We start from the raw sequence: 20951 nt of genomic DNA on the forward strand, positions 1-20951 counted from the left end.
CTTTTTTTTTAAGGAATATCTTTTTTTAAACAATAAATGGATTATTCACTCAAACAGGTTCACTTTATTTTTATCATTAAAAATATTCTGTTGTCTCCTATAAATTTTAATGAATCATTTTTATGTTTAAGCATTCTTTTTCTCCTTATTTGTTGGTACAGAATTAAAAATTGTACTAAATTTCCACTTTTCTCTTTTTTGCAAAATAAAGTATTTTTCTATAAACCTTTTAATAATTTTTAAATCATCTAATTTTAAGAAATCGAGCGATACATATTTTAACACAGTGGTATATATATATATATATATATATATATATATTCATAAGAATTTTATGAAAAATAAACATACCTAATGGTTACTTAAATGACATAAAATATTTTTTCAAAAAAGATTTTCCTGTTTCGAAATAATTTTTAAAAAGTGATGCAGAATAGTAATTCAATAACTTAAAATTAAATAAAAACTAATTTGCATAATTAAACTAAAAATAAAATTCATTAAATGTATTTTTTTGGTATTCAACTAAGATTATTAGCTTTAAGTATTCGAACAAGCTCCTATTTTGATGGATATATATCCATATATAAATATATATATTTTATACTTGAACAATTAGTTTTTTGTTACGTCTTTGAACAATACGTGGAATGAGTCATAAAATAAACAAAGAGTTATTACATAGCTTTAATTATTTCATAATTTTTTATACTGCATGGAATCATGCAGCACACTTATGAAAAGAAAAGTGATGTTAAAACAAAACGCACTTGTTTATAATGATATGAAGATGAAAAATAATTAATTATTCTGATTTTTATGATTACGGTTCGATAAAATTAATTTTGAATTAAAAAATGTTTACAACCTTATACAATTTGAAATTACGGTTTTTGAAATAAGAATAAAATCTGAAGCTTATTTTTAAGATTGTTTTTGTTTGATGAGAAAGTTTTTAATGTATCAATATATCAATTATAGTGAAATTGACTAAGTAGCTATTGAAATCGCCATATCGATAGCTACTTAGATTTCGACTTGTGAAAAGATAACAAAAAGGATGTCTGGACAAAACAGCCTTTTCAAACTATCATAACACAGAGAAGAATGTCCTTTGAATGTCTTTTCCACCTCATGTTTGATATTGCCAAGTCTATCTGGGTAATAGGAAATGGGAATTCTAATCACCTAAAACCTTTTAGAAATTTTATTATAACCATTGTTCTATAATAATTAAACAAATTTAATCGGTAGAGAATAAAGGCAATTAGTCCATAAAAAATTCTAAGAAAAATGAAGGAATAAGAACTTTTTAGTTCCCAGGTTTAGTATTTTTGAACCAAATTTTTAAATGAGGGATCTAGCTCTTTTTACACCCAACAAGATGTATTTTCCTAACACGCATTTTGTGTATGTTGTTTGAGTTTCATTCAGTTCGTGTATATTCACTATTTCAAACTGATATTTAATTCGTATTGTTTAGTTCATGTAGTAATTTACTTTCAAATTATTTATAAGTATAACAAAGATGACTATGAGCGTACTTGTATGCATTGACGACCAGACCATCTACGGGCCATACTGTTTGACATACATTTATCAAATTTGGCCCAATTATGTCCTGTTGGGTAGGAATGTGAGACTTAAAAGTGATTTTTTTCGAAATTTTAATTAGAAAATTAATTAATTAAAAATCAAGTTAAAATTTGACTTATTTCCTCGATAAATGATGAAAATATTCCGTCATTATTTTACAACATTTCAAAATTTGAGAAATGTTATTTTCAATTATTTTAATTTAGTTGCTATAAAATTCTTTAGTCTAGATTTAAATATTTAACAATTAATTTTATTAACAACAATATTTTCATTGCTGAAAGTGAAACTAAAGAAATTAGCAATGTTTCCTTAAAATTAAATTGCATAATTTTCTTCCACTGTTGAAAGCTAATGCAGGATTCTGTTTAATATCTATTCAATTTACAACACAAATAAAAAAAAATAAAAGTTATCATAAAATTTATAAAATAGATGAAGATATTTTTTTATTTATTTTGAAACGCTATAATTTTATGAGATTCTCTTTTTTAGAAAGAATCATGCACACAATAATCAGATCATACAGTAGTTGTCTGAAATATTTCGACATAGGTCTGAAAATGACTACCCGAATCACCCAAAGAGAGGGAACTTGTATGAGTGTCCTTTAATCACTCCCAACCAAAATTTCAGCTACTTTGAGAATGATTTTTTTTTTTGTTTGACAGTTATTTATATGAATTAATGTGTCTGTTTCTGAGAAAAATCTAGTAACTGGCTCTGATTAGGTACTTGGTTTTGGTAGGTAATGCACCTAAAAAGATTAACGAGGAGTTGGATCCACGCTGCGTAAGGAAATCTGCAACGATATTTATTACTATGTAATTTTGGGAAGCTGGATTTAAAAGTGGCCTTACTAGATTGGGTGACGATGACGTTCAGGTCGGCAAAAAATTGCAATCACTGACGAAACACAGCTAAAAAATGACAAATGATGCTAGCAAACCTTTGATTCTAAGTTAAAAATACAGCAGAAACTAAGAACATATCTAAAGAACCTGTTTCTTATATATTGAACCGAGATTTATGCATGCACAAACTAGATGCATGCTGGATACCGCGTTTTCTTTATTTGTACCAAAATTTTCTTCAATTGAGTATTTGCACCGCTCTGTTGGCGCAAATGAAGCGCAATAAATCTTAATTCTCGGACAATTATTTACTGTGGAGGAAACTTGGTTTCATCATTACAATTCAGAAACAACATATTAGATTACCTTATTCGATTATACTTGATAATAACATATAGAAGCATTTTATTTATTTATTTTAATGTTGGAGTACCAAGAATATTTCTTAGAATATGATTATTAAGTCTAAAGTATTGCTTGAAATATAGATTTTAAAAGTTTCTGAAGCATATTTATAGACTGAAAAATTAAAATTTTATTATTTATGTTATTTAAATACTTTTGAAATCAAAATCAGAAACTGAATTTTATGGTAAATCAGATAAATCTTTATTGAATAATTTTTAGAAATATTACACAAATTCTGATAATTATTCTGTAGCTCCAATAAAACATGCTTGGTTTCAGAAAAAAAGTATTTTTGTATTAATTCAAGTTTAATCATTTTAATTTAAATTTAAAATTTTCCTGTAACTGACAAGAAATTTGAGATATGTAATAAACAGAATGGTTTAAGTCTTTTGTAATTGTGTTAGTTATATTATTTTTAAAATTTAAAACTTAAAAATTCTGTGAAGAAGCTATCGAGGCTAATTTATGCAAAATATGTGAATCAAAATTTTAGCGATTATTAACTCGAACCAACTGGTCGTCAAATGCGGGTAATATATAAATATCTTATTATTGCAACAACATTATATTTGTTAATAATTTTGATGCTTGTGAAAATTAGAAATGAAAACTCTAGAGTTTTAATTTGTCGAACAAAAATTATCCATATTTATTTGAAACATTTTTTACAACAACAACAACCAAAAAAATCATTAGCTGAAAACAAAGAAAAAGAATATTCATTTAATTTTTTTTTTTTTTTGAAATAAAATGTATAAATTGTCAAAAGGTGGAAGGAGCATATTTTTATTACTAGTATAAATGAAAACTTTCACATGAATTTATAAATGAAAACTATTTTTCATATGTTATCGTTTGCAAATTCGATGTCTAAATAGATATATTAGTTCATTAGTTTTTAAACAACAGAAACATGATTCAATTGTTGATATAATGTGCTAATATTACCAATACCAAATAAGAATAACGTACACACTGCAATCCTCTGGTCAAACACACAATTCTTAAGGACAACTTTTTAATGTTTTGGATAAGAAACTGCCTGAAATAAGATGTTTCCTCAGCAACAAGAATATCCTATGTATATTAAATATTCCAGCAGTTGGAAATGAATGTTTAATCTCTAATACACAAATCATTTGATTTTGTTTAGTTTGTTTGGATTATTGTATTATATATTTAAGTATGTTATATTTAAGTAAATCTGAAGTTAAAAATCCTGTAAAAGCTCTTGTATTAACGGCGAAACCAGTATTAAACTAAGAGCAAGGTATAGAAAATAATCTATTAAATCAAATTATAAAATACAGTTGCTTTTAAAAATGAGTAAAGATGAGCATATGGTGCATTTCCAACAATTAAGATAGTATATTACAAATTTTCTGAAAAAAAAAAATGATCAATTATGTATTGGGCACTATTTCATAATACCAAAAACGTAGGTAATACTATTACAATTAGGGCAAATACAAGTTTGTTTATTATCTATTAATAAATGCCGACGAATGAATCGAGAATGACCAATATGCAGACGTATTAAAACAATATTATATTCTCTGTTCTAATGCACAAATGAATTTAAGAATTGTTTCTTATATTGATTCCTGTAGTCACATATGTATGAAGCAGTAACTTTAGCTAAATAAAATCAGAATCATATCTACATCACTCTCAAACACATTCAGATTCTGATAAATATAGTTTGTGTAAATCATTGGGGGACATAGATAAGCGATTTTTAAATAAACACCAAAGATCACGATTTCGATTCCTGAGTCAAATAACTAAATTCTTATAATGTCTCCCAGTTCATTAGCGTCCACGCCATATATATATATATTGCTATTGGCCAAATTTTAAAAGAAAAAAAAAACAGTATTCACAGACTTCATGTTCAATGATAATTAAACACAGACGACCGTAAGATGGTGTGCCAACTAAATAAAGGCTCTGAATTCCGGAGTAAAGCATAGCGTCTTGAACATGATATTTATACAAATAAAAGAATTATAACAGGTGGTGAACAAATTACATTTCTAAGTTATTCAATGTGTTCTTTATACCATTATTAAATTTTGTATGTATTTGGGTTTGTAAAATCCCTTCTTACACTCATATGGATATATATTTTAAAACTGAAACATTCATTGTTAAAACAATGAAAATGTCTCTTTTAATACAGTTATTTATCTCCCACTTCGTCGGTAAAGCATACTATTATTTAAATTAAAAAAAATAAGACGCAGCAATGGAAATTCAATTGAGAAAAGATAATTGTATTTAATTGAAAAGTCCATAAGTCTTAAACCGATTACCATGTATCTGATGATATTTATCTTATCTTTCATACTTTAGTATTTATTTATTAAAGCAAAATTCTTTACAAAAAATTAAGAATCAAGAGTATAGCATTTCACTTTATGTGAAAAATATTTATCTGCATAAAAATTCATAAGAAATAAAATGAAGCAATGTATAAAAAAATTTCTACTATTCATTATTTATAGAATAAAGTAGGTTTAATTTTTAATTTATTGTTATAGTTGCATAAAAAAGTCAATTATATTCAATGCAATACTTCATATATCCTTAATACTTAGAATAATTATATTTATATAATTTTGTTTCAACAAAAACATATCAGGTTACCTTCCATTATTTGAAATGATGTTTGATTAAACTGGAGATAAAAAATAGTTTTTGATAAATCAGATTACAACTAGATAATTCACTTAATCAAATTATTTCCACTCAATATTTTTTCAGATTAAATAAATGTTAGAGCACTTAAGTATCTTCTAGTAATTTAAACATGAATTATTTAAACATGAAAAGTATATAGATACTTAAATTAGATAATAGAATCCTTTTATATTACATCCATTATGAGCTTTCCATTTTATTTTCAGTAAATATTTATTGGATGTGTATAAAAGATCTCTCATCTAATTCTTTCTCCATTAAAAGATTAGTGATATTTATATTCAAAATGGTTTAATAATTCTTTATAATTTATAAACGGAAAATTATCTGAAAGTTTTTAAAACAATTTGATATAAAAATTAAGCACTTGCCACTACTTGAAGTTTTCATTGGATGAATTAGAAATTATTTTTCCCAGCAATTTATATTTTGTTAATTTTGATAGAAAATAATAAATATGTAAATTTAACGATTTTCTGGGAAATGAACAGATAAATAAATACTTTTAATATATTTAATAATGAAAAACCTTTGAGTCTACTAATTATTATTTAGTTAAAAATTGCTTACCAGAACGTATTTTCGTCCAATTTAATAAGATAAAGATATTTATTGATCGACTAATTCTTTATTGATAAAAGTGTGGTCAAAATGAATAAAATACTAATAATGCGAATAACAATCACTGAGTATTTCATACCAATTTATATGTACTTAGTACCAATTAAAAGTATAAGTAATAATTGCATAGTGCATATTCCTATAATACTCTGCAATTCACTAAAATGCTGTTACTTAGAAGTGCTTAAAGAACTATAATTTGATCAAATTATGCAGTTATTTAACTTCCAACACCTTCTTAACTCCCTTAATTAATCAATAAATTAAGAGAGCTCTGATAATAAGCTCAGCTAAACACAGTTACCAAGATTACCAAAGTTAAACACAGTAGTAAGACAAATGTGTTATGATAGGGTATCTACTTAGCTTATGAAATTACACTAGGGGTTGTCTATGCCCGGAGCAGTTGATGATATCATTTATCTTTAGAACATATCTCACTGAAATGGTGCCAAGTATGATTATATAGAAGCTTATAAATCAGATGAAGCATGGCATTATGCATGCGCTCACTTAATGCTAGTGTCCACCAGTCTGGTTACCCAGCTAATAAATCCATGTATTGTAATTTCGCCTCTAAATCAATAAGCCAATCAATGAAGTTTATAAAGATGAAATTTTATTTTTGATACGAAATTTTTATTAAATATGTTGGAATGTTAGGATTTCTGATATTTAATTAATGCTGTTCAGATGTGTTATTTGCAGTAAATGTAGAAAATAATGAATTATGTGAATTAAATTGATTTTTAATCACTTAATATCTATCTAACTTATGAAAATTTGTTTCAACATGAATATCAAAATCATGTAAAGGGAAATGTATAGCAAGTTGATAAAAATAAATAAAAATAGCACCACGATCTTCAAAGATATGAAAAACTGATTTAGTTGCACATGCATTTTTAGGACCTGTATGATCTGAAATGAATTATGCCCTAAATTTCGCTTGTAATGTTATTAGATTTTTTATTCTCTTTATTTTGAACTGACCTTTATTTATAAAAATCAGAAAAGAATGGCCTCAGTTTCTTTCACATTTTCTCACATTCATCTTTACCTGATTAACAACGATTAGCACTCTACGGACAGGCGTATTGTGTGCAGAAGTATTTGTTCTTTTTCATGTGCATTAGAAGAATTGTATACATTCATTCAGATGTCCTTCTTTATTGTTCTTAGAAGTATTGACCTTCTTTGTCCATTGAACTTTGTACACATTCACTCAGAAGTCCTTTTTTACTGTTTTCTTTATAGCCCTTACAAGTATTAATTCTTTTTAATGTTGAACTGTGTATACATTCATGTAGAAGACCTTCTTTATTACCTTCTTTATTGTTCTTATATGTATTGATCTTATTTGTACATTGAACTATGTATACATTCACTCAGATGTAGCTTGAAATTGGATTAAAGACCAAGCATAAACGGCATCAAAATGCTTACTTTCATTCATGTTTATCTTAAAATTCATAAAAAAATAATTAAAATAAATTTTCTTCCATAAAATTAAATTCGTTCTTTCGAATATTAAAAAACGTTTCAAAGATGCCTTTTATTTCAGCTTGCAATTATAAATTTAAGAAAAAATAATAGTATTTATTACTCACCAAACACTAGTAATAATTAGTATTAATTATTAAATATTAGTATTTATCAAAATAAAAAAATATTATTCCTAATTAACCAAACATTAGTAATAATTTGATGAAGCTTTCGAATGAATTATAACTTCAACATGTTCCTCACGATTATGAAACTCTGCTTATTATTATTCATATTATATAGATTGAGAGGTTTAGCTAGTTGAACTTCGAAATTTCGATGCATTTTAAATGGACAAAAAAATATTTACCGAGTGCTTTTAATCACATTACTTCTTCTCTTTTAGTTTACTTATCAACTCCACAACCCTTATTCCCCTTCATTTTCATAACCATTTAAAAATATCGTTTTATTAATTTAAAACGAATTTCTACAAGAAGTTTAAAAGGACCCAATTTAGATAAGTATGCCTTTTCATATGCATGTGTCAGCTGCAAAGGGCTAATTAGTTGAAAGGAATAGTTTTGACTTTTATTAGATCTTTTCAAAGTTTCTCCAAACACACTTTCTACGATCCATTTCCGTTTCCGTAATTTTTCTTCTTTTACCATTGAAGGTAATGTAACTAAAAGCGTAGCTAAAATTTTGTATTGCAAAAGGAAATGATGCCATTAGTTTTGAATAGGAGATAAAAGGAATAAAAGTATCTTTAAGCAATGAACAAGGATAATGAATTTGAAAAGGCCTTTTATATTTAGTCATTCCTTTCTTTTTATATACGTTATAGATATAAAATTACAAAGTGGGATTTCATTTAGAAGTACTGAATATAATGGTCTTTGATACTTGAAAGTCAAAATTAGAACTTTATAAATAATAAGCAAACTATCCAAGGTTTTGGTGACGTCTTTGCTAGAATATTTTATATTTAGCAGGAAAATGTTGAATCTTTAATGGTAATAATTAAGGTATGTAATTTGAGACGAATTAAATATAAAAAAATTGTAAAATTTCAAGAAGAATAAATTGAAAGTCGTAAATATTTCAATCAACATAGTGAATGAAATCATTATTTCATAATGAAAATTATCATTATCAAATAATGATAATTTTTTATGCTAAAGAAAATGACAGAACCTAAAAAAAGGCCTAGTATAAAATACACATTATCATTTTATAATAATTTTATTTACTATAAATTATTATATTAAATTATAAATTATTATATTATTTATTATTTACTTTAACGTCATTAGATTAAGACTTTATGAAATCTGCGAGAATCATTGCTTAATACAGATGAAGGTGTTGATGAGATGCAGCAAATATTTATAACTACTAGAAAACTGGATTTTATATAGATATTTATACATGCAAGTTAGCAGAATTATAGTAGCAATCGGTAGATCTATGGATCTAGAAAATCAAGTCTGTTTATAAATTTTTCATATTAATTTTTTCACTGTATTTGTTGTAACTTGTTATAATATCAAAATGTCTTATATTTTTAAACAGCTAGCTGAAGTCCGCAAAATATTTTGAAATCATCAAATTTTGAGATTACATCAAAATCATTAATAGATCTTTTCGACTGGACATCATTTCATCTATAATATTAATTATATTTAAGAATAAAGTATTTCACACTGTATGGAAATGGTATTCTATACAAAATCGAAAGTTTAATTGCCCTTTTATTTTAAATCAAAATTATAACAAAAACCTCGAAATAATTGTTGAAAAACATCTAAATTTACTTGCTCAAAATTCAAGGTTTCAATAAATGTTATATTTTATTCCCTCAATAAATCTCCTTAACTCTACATTTAGGTGCTATAAAATCTTATGAACTTACAAACTTTGGGACTGAAAACCTATGAACCGTGTAATTCCCCCTTTCATTACTTGTGTAATTACTTTCATAATGGTTAACCACTTCTAAGTTGCAGTTTTTGTATGAGTTAAAAATCAAGTTGCACCTTTCTAAAATTAACTAAAATCAATTATATTGGTAATAATCTATAATTAATCACATTGTAGTTCTTAATAAGTTCGAAATATTTTCTGTCAATTTTGTGAAATAAAAATTGTGAATATTAAACTTATTTTAATAAGAAAATTGTGATCCGTCTTTCTCCAGCAGTAAGAGATAATAATAATTTGATAAATGATTTTTAAAATTCACTGTTCCTTGCTGTTTTAGTTGTGGAAGTATCTAGTTTTATGTATAAAAATGTTTTAATTTTTGACACGGAACCATTTTCGCTTTCGAAATAATTTTGTGAATGTTTCGTTCAAAAATGTCTTATTGAAAATTATGTCTTTCCTATGTAGTTAAAGATATTTCTTGACTTTTGTTTTGTTATTTCTCTTTTTACCCAATTATGTCATTGGTCTTGGAGATTTGTATGAATAATTCGTCTGGAAGTTCTTTTTTTATTTTGTTTATAATTATTAATTTTGCAATTGCAATTAATCGCCATTCTGTTCTGGATGAGGTGAATATATAATACGATTTTGCATCAAATTAACACAATGTACTACTATCCGTTTTACACCAAATCGGGTAGGCTGGATCGGTGTATTTATTAAATAAAATAATTAATTGTAGGCTAGAGTTTCCTCTGAACTTTCAAAATATGATCCGATACTAAATTTTTTTCAAATTTGCTTAAATTTGAAACCTCGCAAAATTTAAAAGATTTATCCTAAATAAGCACCGAACTTTCTGGGAATTTTCTGTGGTCCTTAATTTAGGTTGTTATTCTCCAGAACATATAAGCATAAATATTTGTTTAACTATTATAATAAGCATATGATATATTATATTTCCTATTTAAATACGATGTTTTATCAATGCTAGATGGAAAATTTTTAAATAATATTGCATTTTATTTAGAAAAAATATATTCTCAAATAAAGTAATCAGAAACAGTTCAATCTGAACATTTCTAAAATTATTTGTTTTTAATTTTTAATTACATTGTAGAATTAATCAAATTAAGATTATTATAACCAAACCGTACTAATGAAATATACTTTTGAATATATATATATATATATATATATATATATATATATATATATATATATATATATATATATATATATATATATATATATATATATATATATATATATATATATATATATATATATATATATATATATATATATATATTTAATTATTATTTGTGTTCTTGTTAGGATAGAAAGAAACTCTTTACGGATATTTACGGATATTACGGAAGAGCACATAAGAATAAAAATAACTGTAGAATTAGAAATATCCGATGGTTGCCTTATTTTTTTCCATACAAATTGAATGAAATGATAAAGAATAAAAATTAATCCTATGCAAAATAAATATCTCTCTAGATAGAAAAATTATCAGTTCTCAAGTAATATCTTATTTGCTAACAATTTTTTAGAAATTTTATTTCAAATATTCTTTAGAAATATAATATAACAGCAATGATTGCTTCCAACGATTCTTTTAACTTCTTTAGAAGATTTCCGGAAACAATAATTAGTTAAAAAAAAGTTTAGATTTATTTGGATACCTCAGGCATATATTCAAATCTACATTTCATTGAAAGATAATATAATTGTAGTAAGATTTACAAGCAGAAATTTTTAAAATTCCTTTTAGAAGTTGAAATAGCCTATTATTATTCATTAAATAAATATAGATTTATGCTATATATTTTAATTTTTCCTTAGAAACACTATTATTAGATAGATTACTTTTTAGATGCGCCATAATTGAATTCGGTATAGTATTTAGTTCAATATTCATTTTCAATGACATACAGTCATTTGAAATATATACTTGATATACAAGGAACAGGGTATACGTATAAAAAATATAATAAAAATATTATAAATTAAACAAAGTTAGTAGTTATTTTGTTTATTAATCTTTATGGAGACTGCTATTAATATGTATATTTAGTCATGAAAAATCAGTCTTCAAAGTCAAAAGTTATATATATATATATAGGCAAAAGTTACTATCAGTCCTCAAAGACTTGCAGTCTTTCCGAATAAAGGTATCACCAATTTTTATACCATGTTAGAATGCTGTGTCTTATGATATTAAATCAAACAAATTTGTTAAATTGTTTGAATCGATACATTGGATTCATCACATGATATCGGAAAAAAAGATAATTGAGAGATATTTTTTCATAGACAAATACAAAATATTTTCACAAATAATGAAATCCAAATGAAGGAAAAAGGATAAACTTTAAATAGTTATGGATCTAATTTTAAAGAATTTATTTTTAAAAGAAATTACAAGATGAAATTTGTTATATTTTTACATAATTAACATTATGTTAAAACGATACAAATTTTAAATTTAATTAGTTTCAATTATATGAAATTATGTGACATTCACATAATTTTGAATTTCAATTATTTGAATTCAATTACGTGAAACGAAACGATTTTAAATAATAAAATTCATTTGATTCATAACTGAATTTAAACATATGATTCTCAAGAAAAATTATAAAATATCCTTAATTCCTGATATACTTAAAAATATTTCTTTTGTATCAGCTTTATCGCAATTTCTTCTTAAGGGATGAGGACTCTCTTCGGCATCTTTTCGAATTATTCACTTAAGTTCTGAAATTTTTTATGCAAATGAAAAAAATACATAAATTGAAAGAAAATACGTAAAATTTCTTTAAAAAGATTTTTTAATGAAATATTATTTTTTTAAAAAATTAAAAGATACATAATTTATTTTTAAATTTCAAGACATTATAGGTGACTTAATTTTTAATTTTTTTCTATTATTTCTTCTTTATAATAATATAAATACATTTTGTGTTTACAAACAAACTTGTGTTTGATTTTTTAATTCTAATGAAATGTTGTTAATTTTTACAAATATTTGTATGCACTTTTATCAAATTTTCATAAGAATTTTATGTTTTTCTGAACAAAAATTGACTTTTAACTGTCTAAAAAACATGAAATATAAAATATATACCCTATTTTCTTTTAATGTTTACCCGAAATCTGTATTATCAATTGTATTTAATTTCTTTAAAAACAAAGACACCTGGAACATTTCAAATATAATTACAATATCATTTGAGAAAAATTAATAAAACGTGTTTTTTTTTTCCCTCTAGGCCTTCCATATAATCATGTTATTGAACAATACATTTTATAACATTTCTTCAGTTAAATATAAACATATATTTTTTGCCAAGGAAATGGTAAAAATAAAATTTCATTTTTTTCTTATTTCAGAGTACACTGTCTTTTCAATGTAATACTATATTATTTAATTCTCTAGAAGTATTCACATTTTCATTCGACGCTATGCCGTTGAGCAAATTCATATTAAATTCTAACAATTTGTACCTATTTCCAACTTTCAAACAATTCCGCAATTTGCCTTCAAGCTACCATAAATGCTTTCTGAGAGGATCGATGAGGACATTGTACTAAACATTCCAAACAGAATCACCATATTTATGTCTTGGAGGCACAAACGAAACTACTTACTTCCCCTCACGTGAACATCTCTTGATCCAATGACACCAGCTGTGCTTGCTGCGGTGCACCTGTAAACAGAAGCATGGACATCTTGGCGGTAATTGTCCGCATGGAAAGGGGGGAAGACAAGAGATCCGTCTGGCCGAATGTGTCTCAGTCCCGGAACATCTTTGACCGGGTTACCGTCCCTTGTTTCCCAACGTAAGGTTGGGGGAGGATCACCCCTTGCAGTGCACGGAATGACAGCTCCAGTTGTGTTGTAAAATTCTACGTGTTCAGGGGGTTCATGAATGAATGCCAGTGTCCTGCGATCGAGTTTATCACATGTGACACCTAAAACACACAGAATTGCATACTTGTTAAAAATAAATAATGAATGGTATATAATTGAATATATATGAAAGAATGAAACTGAAATTTATATTACAGGATGTTGCATTCATATTACAAATGTCCTGATATTTTAAAACTCGAAAGATAGTAATGACTTTCGCATATGAAAGAAATTATTTTGTACGACCACTGAGAAAATTTCTTTATTATGGATTATTTAATTAAAAAAAAATAGTCAGATATATAGAATGAGGTGAATATCCCATGAATCCAAGTTCCGTTTAAATTTCCATGTTTTAACATATTAAAATTTAGTTGGTTATCAGATATATTTAGGGAGTATATAGCTACTAAATTTTCTTTTCATTACTTTAAATTAAAAAAAATATATTTAATATATTTGTGTTTCCTTATTTTTTTGAAATATAATTTTGGTTGAACTCCTTAAATCAATATTTTTATATGTATTTCGGAAGTTACTAGATAACAAAAAATTATGAGCTTAACAATAGTATACTAGAAAAGAAAAAAAAAAATACTTATACTTATTGTAATTAAGGAAAACTATCTCAGCCAAATTCTAAACAAATTAACTGGATGAAACTAAATAAATTTTGCTTCAAATCTCAATTATTGTAATTTTAGAAACATGAATAGTTGTTTTAAGAATTTAAATAAGTAGTTACAATGTTTTGTTTGTAATTACTATTGAGTTTTATTTAAAATCACTTACTAAAATTTTTGACTTTTTTTAAAGGAATTCAATGCAAACAATAATTCCAATTTTTAAAGCATTTCAAATTTCTATTTCTTGCAAATGAATACATTCAGAAATCTTATAAATATTCCCCTATAAATATTCAACTGAAAAATGAAAGATGGCATTCTGCATGCTGCCAAGTAATATTTTAAATGAATCGTTAAATACATAAAATTATGATAAAAGAAGTGGATATTAAAATATTAATTGTATTCCAATAGTAATAAAATTAAAATTAATTTTGCGTAATCTTAATTTATCTTATTTTATGAACTCATATATATGTTTCATGTTAATGATGCAAAGAAAATTTGAAAAAGTTTGGTTCATTGTACACTGAAAGATAAACGTTTACGATAAGCAGCAGTCTTTATTTATTATTATTAAGCAAATTCTTTGTAAACAGGTAATACCAATTATAGTATTTAAGGTCAAACCTGTCACTAATAAGTGCAGAAAGAAATAAAGATATCTTAATAACTTGGTTTTTCCTCGAATTCGACGATGAAAAAGCTTTAGAGTAGATAATCATATTATGCGGAAACTCCTGACTGACTTTTTGTTAGTACAGTATAAGATAGTTTGCTTAGTACTTAGTAATTGACTTTTACTTAGTACACAGTCATGATCATGAAAATAATTTTTATCTTACATATTTCTCCATGAAGATTTTTGCACTGTGTTTCTCTCCAACTCACATAATCTTTCATCTCCTCTGTTGATTTTCTTCTCCTATTGTTTACCCATTAATTCTCTGAAAATTCAGCTGTTATGTACCTGGATGAAAATACCATTGATTCATATGGATATCATTCTTTTCCAAAATTGGTACACGCATTACTCTTTAAACTTTTTCCAATAAAGATTATTTACCATTCATTGTTGAATTACAATATAATCCTTTACAAGTTCATCCACTCTGATCCCGTCTCATAGCCTGAGATAGGGATCTGATTACCTATGTTTACAGTTTCTACATTTCATCACTTGAATGCTTTAATCATCCTTTATTCAATAATTAACATTTTATTTTGTTAAAATAATAGATGAATATTTTATCCAGAGAACATTAGAATTTTTATAATCTATGGATTTTATTATAGCTGCAGATGAACCATTAGTCTTTCTTCACTGTAAACAATGTGGATGCTGAAAAAATCTCCTCACATTTCAAGATTGTGTGGAATTTTTTTCCCAACCGTGTATGTTGCTAACTAAATGCTTATCAGCGAGAGAAATAAATTTATATTCTTATCTGAAAAGTAAGTTCACTCCTACAAGTGGTTTTGATCCGTAAATGAAAATAAAATGAATGAATATAAATTTTTGAAATTATCACTTGAATACTGTTTTAATTTAAAAGTTCTAAATAGGATATTAAAAAACAAAAGTTATTAATAAATAAATGATTAAAATATGTTTTATTTTTCAAAAGAGTGCATTTATATTGAATAAAAATATGCTCACACTTTTGTTTGAAATGAGAAATCCTCCCAAATTGTATTTCATTATATATCAAATATTCATTGAAATCTCAAAACACATTATGTCGCAACATATTTTTCGAAGCATTGTATGAGGAAGAGTATATTTTTCCAGTGCATAGATTTTATTTTATAAAAATTTGCATTCTTGAAGTTTCACAAAGCGTACGGAAAGTATATTCTTAGTATATAAGCGACGGAAGAGTATATTTTTCTATTGCATGCATTTTTTTTAATTTTCTTGTATTCATGAAATTTACAAAGCAATTGGAAAAGTATGTTTTGTAGTTTCGTGTCCTTAACTATTATTTTCTAAAACCGCATTCTTCTCAGAACACTAAAACTTTTATATTATTTCAGAGAAGTGGAAAATGTTTCTTGTAAATTGTTTGTATTGAAGAATGTTTTTTTTTTCTGGACTTTTTTCATAGCTCTGTTTGCAAGCCCAAGGTATTTTGATGAAACTGGTAAACATATTTCACAATTTCCTATTTCGTTATATTATTTCAATTGCATTTTTTATGATTAAATTTTTTTAAATGCAAAAAAATGATTTGATAATTATTTTTGGTAAATAATTCAGCATTTCTATATTAGATTTCAGTTTCATTTGGAAGAGTTTTATTTAGAAAAAAAATGTATCAGTTCTTAATAATTAATTCCTAAATCATTAATCTTGATAAAACTGATTAAAAAATTAATTCTTTTAATTAATTAATTATACAGATTATATATTTAAATATAATGATTCAGATTAATACTCATAAAAGTCAAATTATTAATTATTTTTTCTTTTTTGTATATTTTTATTCCATATTAGTTATTATATCTCTATTATAAGAATTTTTATATCATTTTTACTAATTTTATAGAATTTAATGTGACGTCAAGAAAAAAAGAAGAATTTTTATTTGATTAGTCTTTACAAATTAAAGCTTGAGTGTAAAACAAACAAAGCTGAAATTTCAATGATGCTCTTTATTTAATTAAAGGATCTACCTCAAATCCTATTATTTTGAAGTATCATGTGCTTACTAGAAGGGATTGTGAAATAAGATTTTAGTAATTGGAATTTTCACTAAAAAAAATTAACAAAAAATAATAAATCTTTAAAAGTTGTGCAGTCGGCTGTGTGAATTTCAGGCACGTGAATTATATGATAAAAAAATTCTTTGATATCTCCAAGAAAATTTAAGATTTTAATATAGCTGTTTTCTGTAAATTCTAAAGATGTTATTTATTCGAAATGAAGAAATTCACAATCTATTTTTTATAAAATTGTAGACAAACTTTGTTAATATTCGTTTGTAAAATAAATAAATTTCATTAGAAATTTAGAAATGATGGAAACTTTGTCATTTTTTCATCGTCTTAGAAACCGCAAAGAAATACATATAATAATCAAAAAATCTGTATCGGGTAAGTAAATATTTATATCATCAACCTGTTTACACAGAGTTATTTGGTTCATATAAACATATCCAAACTTTGTTAATAATCCTCTCATTTAATCTTTCAACCTCAAATTTCCGAAATAATAATTTCCATTTCTTAACAAAAATATTCTGCTAGTTATATTTTGCATAATTCAATGAAAGTGTTTACTAAGTTAGGAAAATTGCGGATGCCTGATAATATCACAAAATATCAAATATCACAAATTTCTTTTCATAAGAAGCTAAAGCTTTAAAAAATTAAGGAATGCGATTTTATATCATTTTGTTTTTCCATGTAGAATAGGAGCAACATATTTACCAAAAGGAAAATATTTTTTTTGCCAGGTTAATATTTTACTCTTTTATATAAACGGCAAAATGTTGTACTCGAATTTTATTTCCTTCATATATTTGTTTTCTTAAATGGCGGGTTTTGGAAATGTATATATTTAATTTTGGAAATCTGAAAGCTAATATAGATTGTAAAGTACAATCGCAAATCATGGACAATGATTTATTCAGACGTGTGAAAATAAATATGTGTGATTGCTCCTATCTCTACTTCTTTATTTGATAACTATTTTATATATGGGATATACTTTATCACATTTTGCAACTAACTATTTTATTGAATAGAAGCAAATTGTCATCTAATGAGTATGACTAATAGAGAGATATTGATTCAGCTGTATTTAAGAATAAGAAATTCCCGCCTGTATGGACGTGGAATCTTCATCTTCCAGCAATATTAAAAACAAGTCCCATATTGATTAGTAAATCTTTTATCAGAATGTTTAAAGACAGGTAATTAAAAAAGTCATTATTGTTTAACTTGGAAATATAATTAATCAATATTTAGCAAAATCTATCTAGAATTTATTAAAAGTTTACATATCAAAAAAAGAAACATTTTATTCTTATGCTCATGTTCTTTACTGTGGGTTTTAAATAGTAAGATCATTAGGTAAACAAAAAAAAATATTTGCAATTTCTTAAATACTTAATTATACATCAGCTATTCATCATAGGATTTTAATGATTTATAGCTCTTTTTTGTATCTAACAAAAATAGAGATTTTTGTGAATATCATTAATAAATTTTACAGATATCTTTGGAGATACAAATCTTATTAAAATTTAACTGAACTTTGATACTCAATTAAAGATCTAACTCAATATTTTTTTAGATTATTCTAATACAAGTAATTTTTTAATTCCATTTTATTATCATAAAAACATAAAGATTAAAATAGTACTTACTTTTATTCCAATTTAATATTTAAATAATTACATCCAAATTTGATAGAGTATTCATTCATCACGAAAAATATTCTTATGCTATAAAGTAGCGAATTCTTATGCTATAAAGTAGCGAATATTTATTGATCCTTCGCACTTTAATACCTTCATAGATTATTTTTATTTACATATTTCATAAATTAATTTACGTATCTTATATACCAATTAGCTCTTATTATCATTCAAAACCATTGCATTTATTTAATATTTAGAAAAAAAGTGTGAAAAAACATGTTTATTATTAATTAATTTAAAGTTTGATATGTGCAGAAACATATGATTTTTTGTGGGGAATTTAATATCAAAGCCTTTGAGCTTTATTTTACATTCATAATTCGCATTCTTTTATTACTGATTAAACTAATATGAATTATCAATATTAATTTCAATTTAATATCATAATAGGATTAAAAAATGTAATCATATTTTAGATTCAATGACAGAAATTTATTTATATAATTCGGATTATTTATGCAATTAAATTTGCTACCTTGTTCACAAGCATCTATATAGCACGTTATATAGTCTAAACTTAATGAAGTCTTATTTTATTTCATTTGGTAATAATTTATATCCTGGAAATATGAAATATTTCATTGAATTTTATTAATTAAGCTTTGTTAAATAAAGATTCAAGTGCAATCACTAGTAAAATACTTCATTTCAGCAGTTAAACTTTATAGAGATGCATAGCAAGTTCTTATTTCAATTAAAATTCTACTAGCTTTGGAATTTAAGCTAAAAAACTGAAAGAAAAAAAACCCTCTTTTTAGCCGATTAAATCTCTACAGTCATTAAATATTTAACAGGAAAGAAAATATAAAATGAAATAAATAAATTTTATATGTCCATAATCATTCGAAATACACAAGATACTTCCAAAAATTGAGCTGGATACAGATAAGTCAATTTCTTTTTCAACTTAACCAGATAAAATAGTATTTTTGTTTTCCTTTTCTATCATTATCATGAATTAGATACTGATGTTGATCAGTTAAAGTTTTACGGAGAGCCTAAAACGATAAATAAATAAAAAGGCACTTGGCGTCCCATTTTATCTACAGGGCAACATCTGAATTGTTGCCCATTTAGATTCATCAAGTAGATAACGTCCAACTGTCAAGTATATTGCCGGCGGTTTGGGACAGCATGGACACTGTGGCCCATTCATTCAAGGCAAGTTGCGGGAGTGAAGGAATTCCCATTATCCAAGCTAGCACCTTATCGGAATAGCTTTCGCGCGTCAGGAGACACAAGTGCCAAATTAGGAGCTGATGGATTTGCCGGAAAGATGCTTCTAATTTCGGCCAGTCTGTGTTTCTAAGTAGCTGAAGTTATGGAAAGCTTTCATAGTGGAATCTGTTTCTGGGGACAAGTGATGTTTATTGCATCGCTCCAGGCGCTTTGTCCAGCAAAACGGTTTCATTTCCTTTGATGAATTTGCAAGATATTAATATTAATTTAAATCATTTGTAATTTTGTATTATATTACAATATATATTATATATTAATTGTTAAGGCTAAGTTAATTCAAAGGAAATAATTATTGATAATTATTCTTTCCGTAAAAACTAAAGAATAAAAAGTAATGTGCGTTTCATTTGTTTCAAAGAACTATATAAAAAGATTTAATCAGAAGAATTCCAAATTTCTTTTTAGATTACTTAAAATGATTTTGGTTCTTTGCGTTAAAAATATATATTATAACTCTATGATTTGGTTTCTCTTAAGAGAAACAAATATAACTGTAGCGAAACAAAATTGCAAAGAAATATTTCTTTTAATTCTACAGTTGGAAAAATATTACTTTTATTCATTCAATAATTAAGAATAAATTTTTTTTTCAAGATTTTAAAAAGAAATCATTTTTTCTTTTAAATAATACATTATTTAAAAGAACCAAATCTTATTCTTAATTTTTCGATTGTACCCAAATTTTAAAATGTAATTGACAGAAATGATATATTCAATATTAACAACTCTTGCAGAGTTAATTTAATTGTTTCAAAGCAATTAAAATGTGGATAGCAATGTAATAAAATAAAAATTATTTATATTTTTATTATTAACTGGCATATATAATTATGTAGTGTGTGTATATATAATATATATATATATATATATATATATATATATATATATATATATATATGAATAGAAGGCGGATATACTCCTGGAACAAATGGAAATTTATTTCATTAAATGATAAGAATTGTGTATTCAAAGCTTTTTGATGTAAAAAAAAAATATTCTATTCAATCTTGAAATCCCTGATCCTCAGAAAAATTACACAAAAGTATTTTTGGGAATAATCATTCTCCCCAAAAAAACCATTACTTCTGAATTTAAAAAAACAAAATAAATAGCAAATTTTAAGAGAATTCAA

General features: G+C 25.1%; 1 protein-coding gene across 2 annotated transcripts in view; it reads right to left on the bottom strand.

Moving 5' to 3' along the window:
* The window catches only part of LOC129981268 (cell adhesion molecule Dscam2-like), a 292355-nt gene that overhangs the window by 238735 nt on the left and 32669 nt on the right, over nucleotides 1–20951 (bottom strand). For both annotated transcript variants that reach the window (XR_008785299.1, XM_056092040.1), the window contains exon 2: nucleotides 13263–13586. Coding sequence is in view for 1 of the 2 variants with exons in the window: in XM_056092040.1 (XP_055948015.1) it covers nucleotides 13263–13586 (324 nt within the window). In the remaining variant the exon portion in view is untranslated. The remainder of the gene's footprint in view (nucleotides 1–13262; nucleotides 13587–20951) is intronic.

Source organism: Argiope bruennichi, chromosome 8, assembly GCF_947563725.1.
Source record: "Argiope bruennichi chromosome 8, qqArgBrue1.1, whole genome shotgun sequence".
NCBI classification, from domain to species: Eukaryota; Metazoa; Arthropoda; class Arachnida; order Araneae; family Araneidae; genus Argiope; species Argiope bruennichi.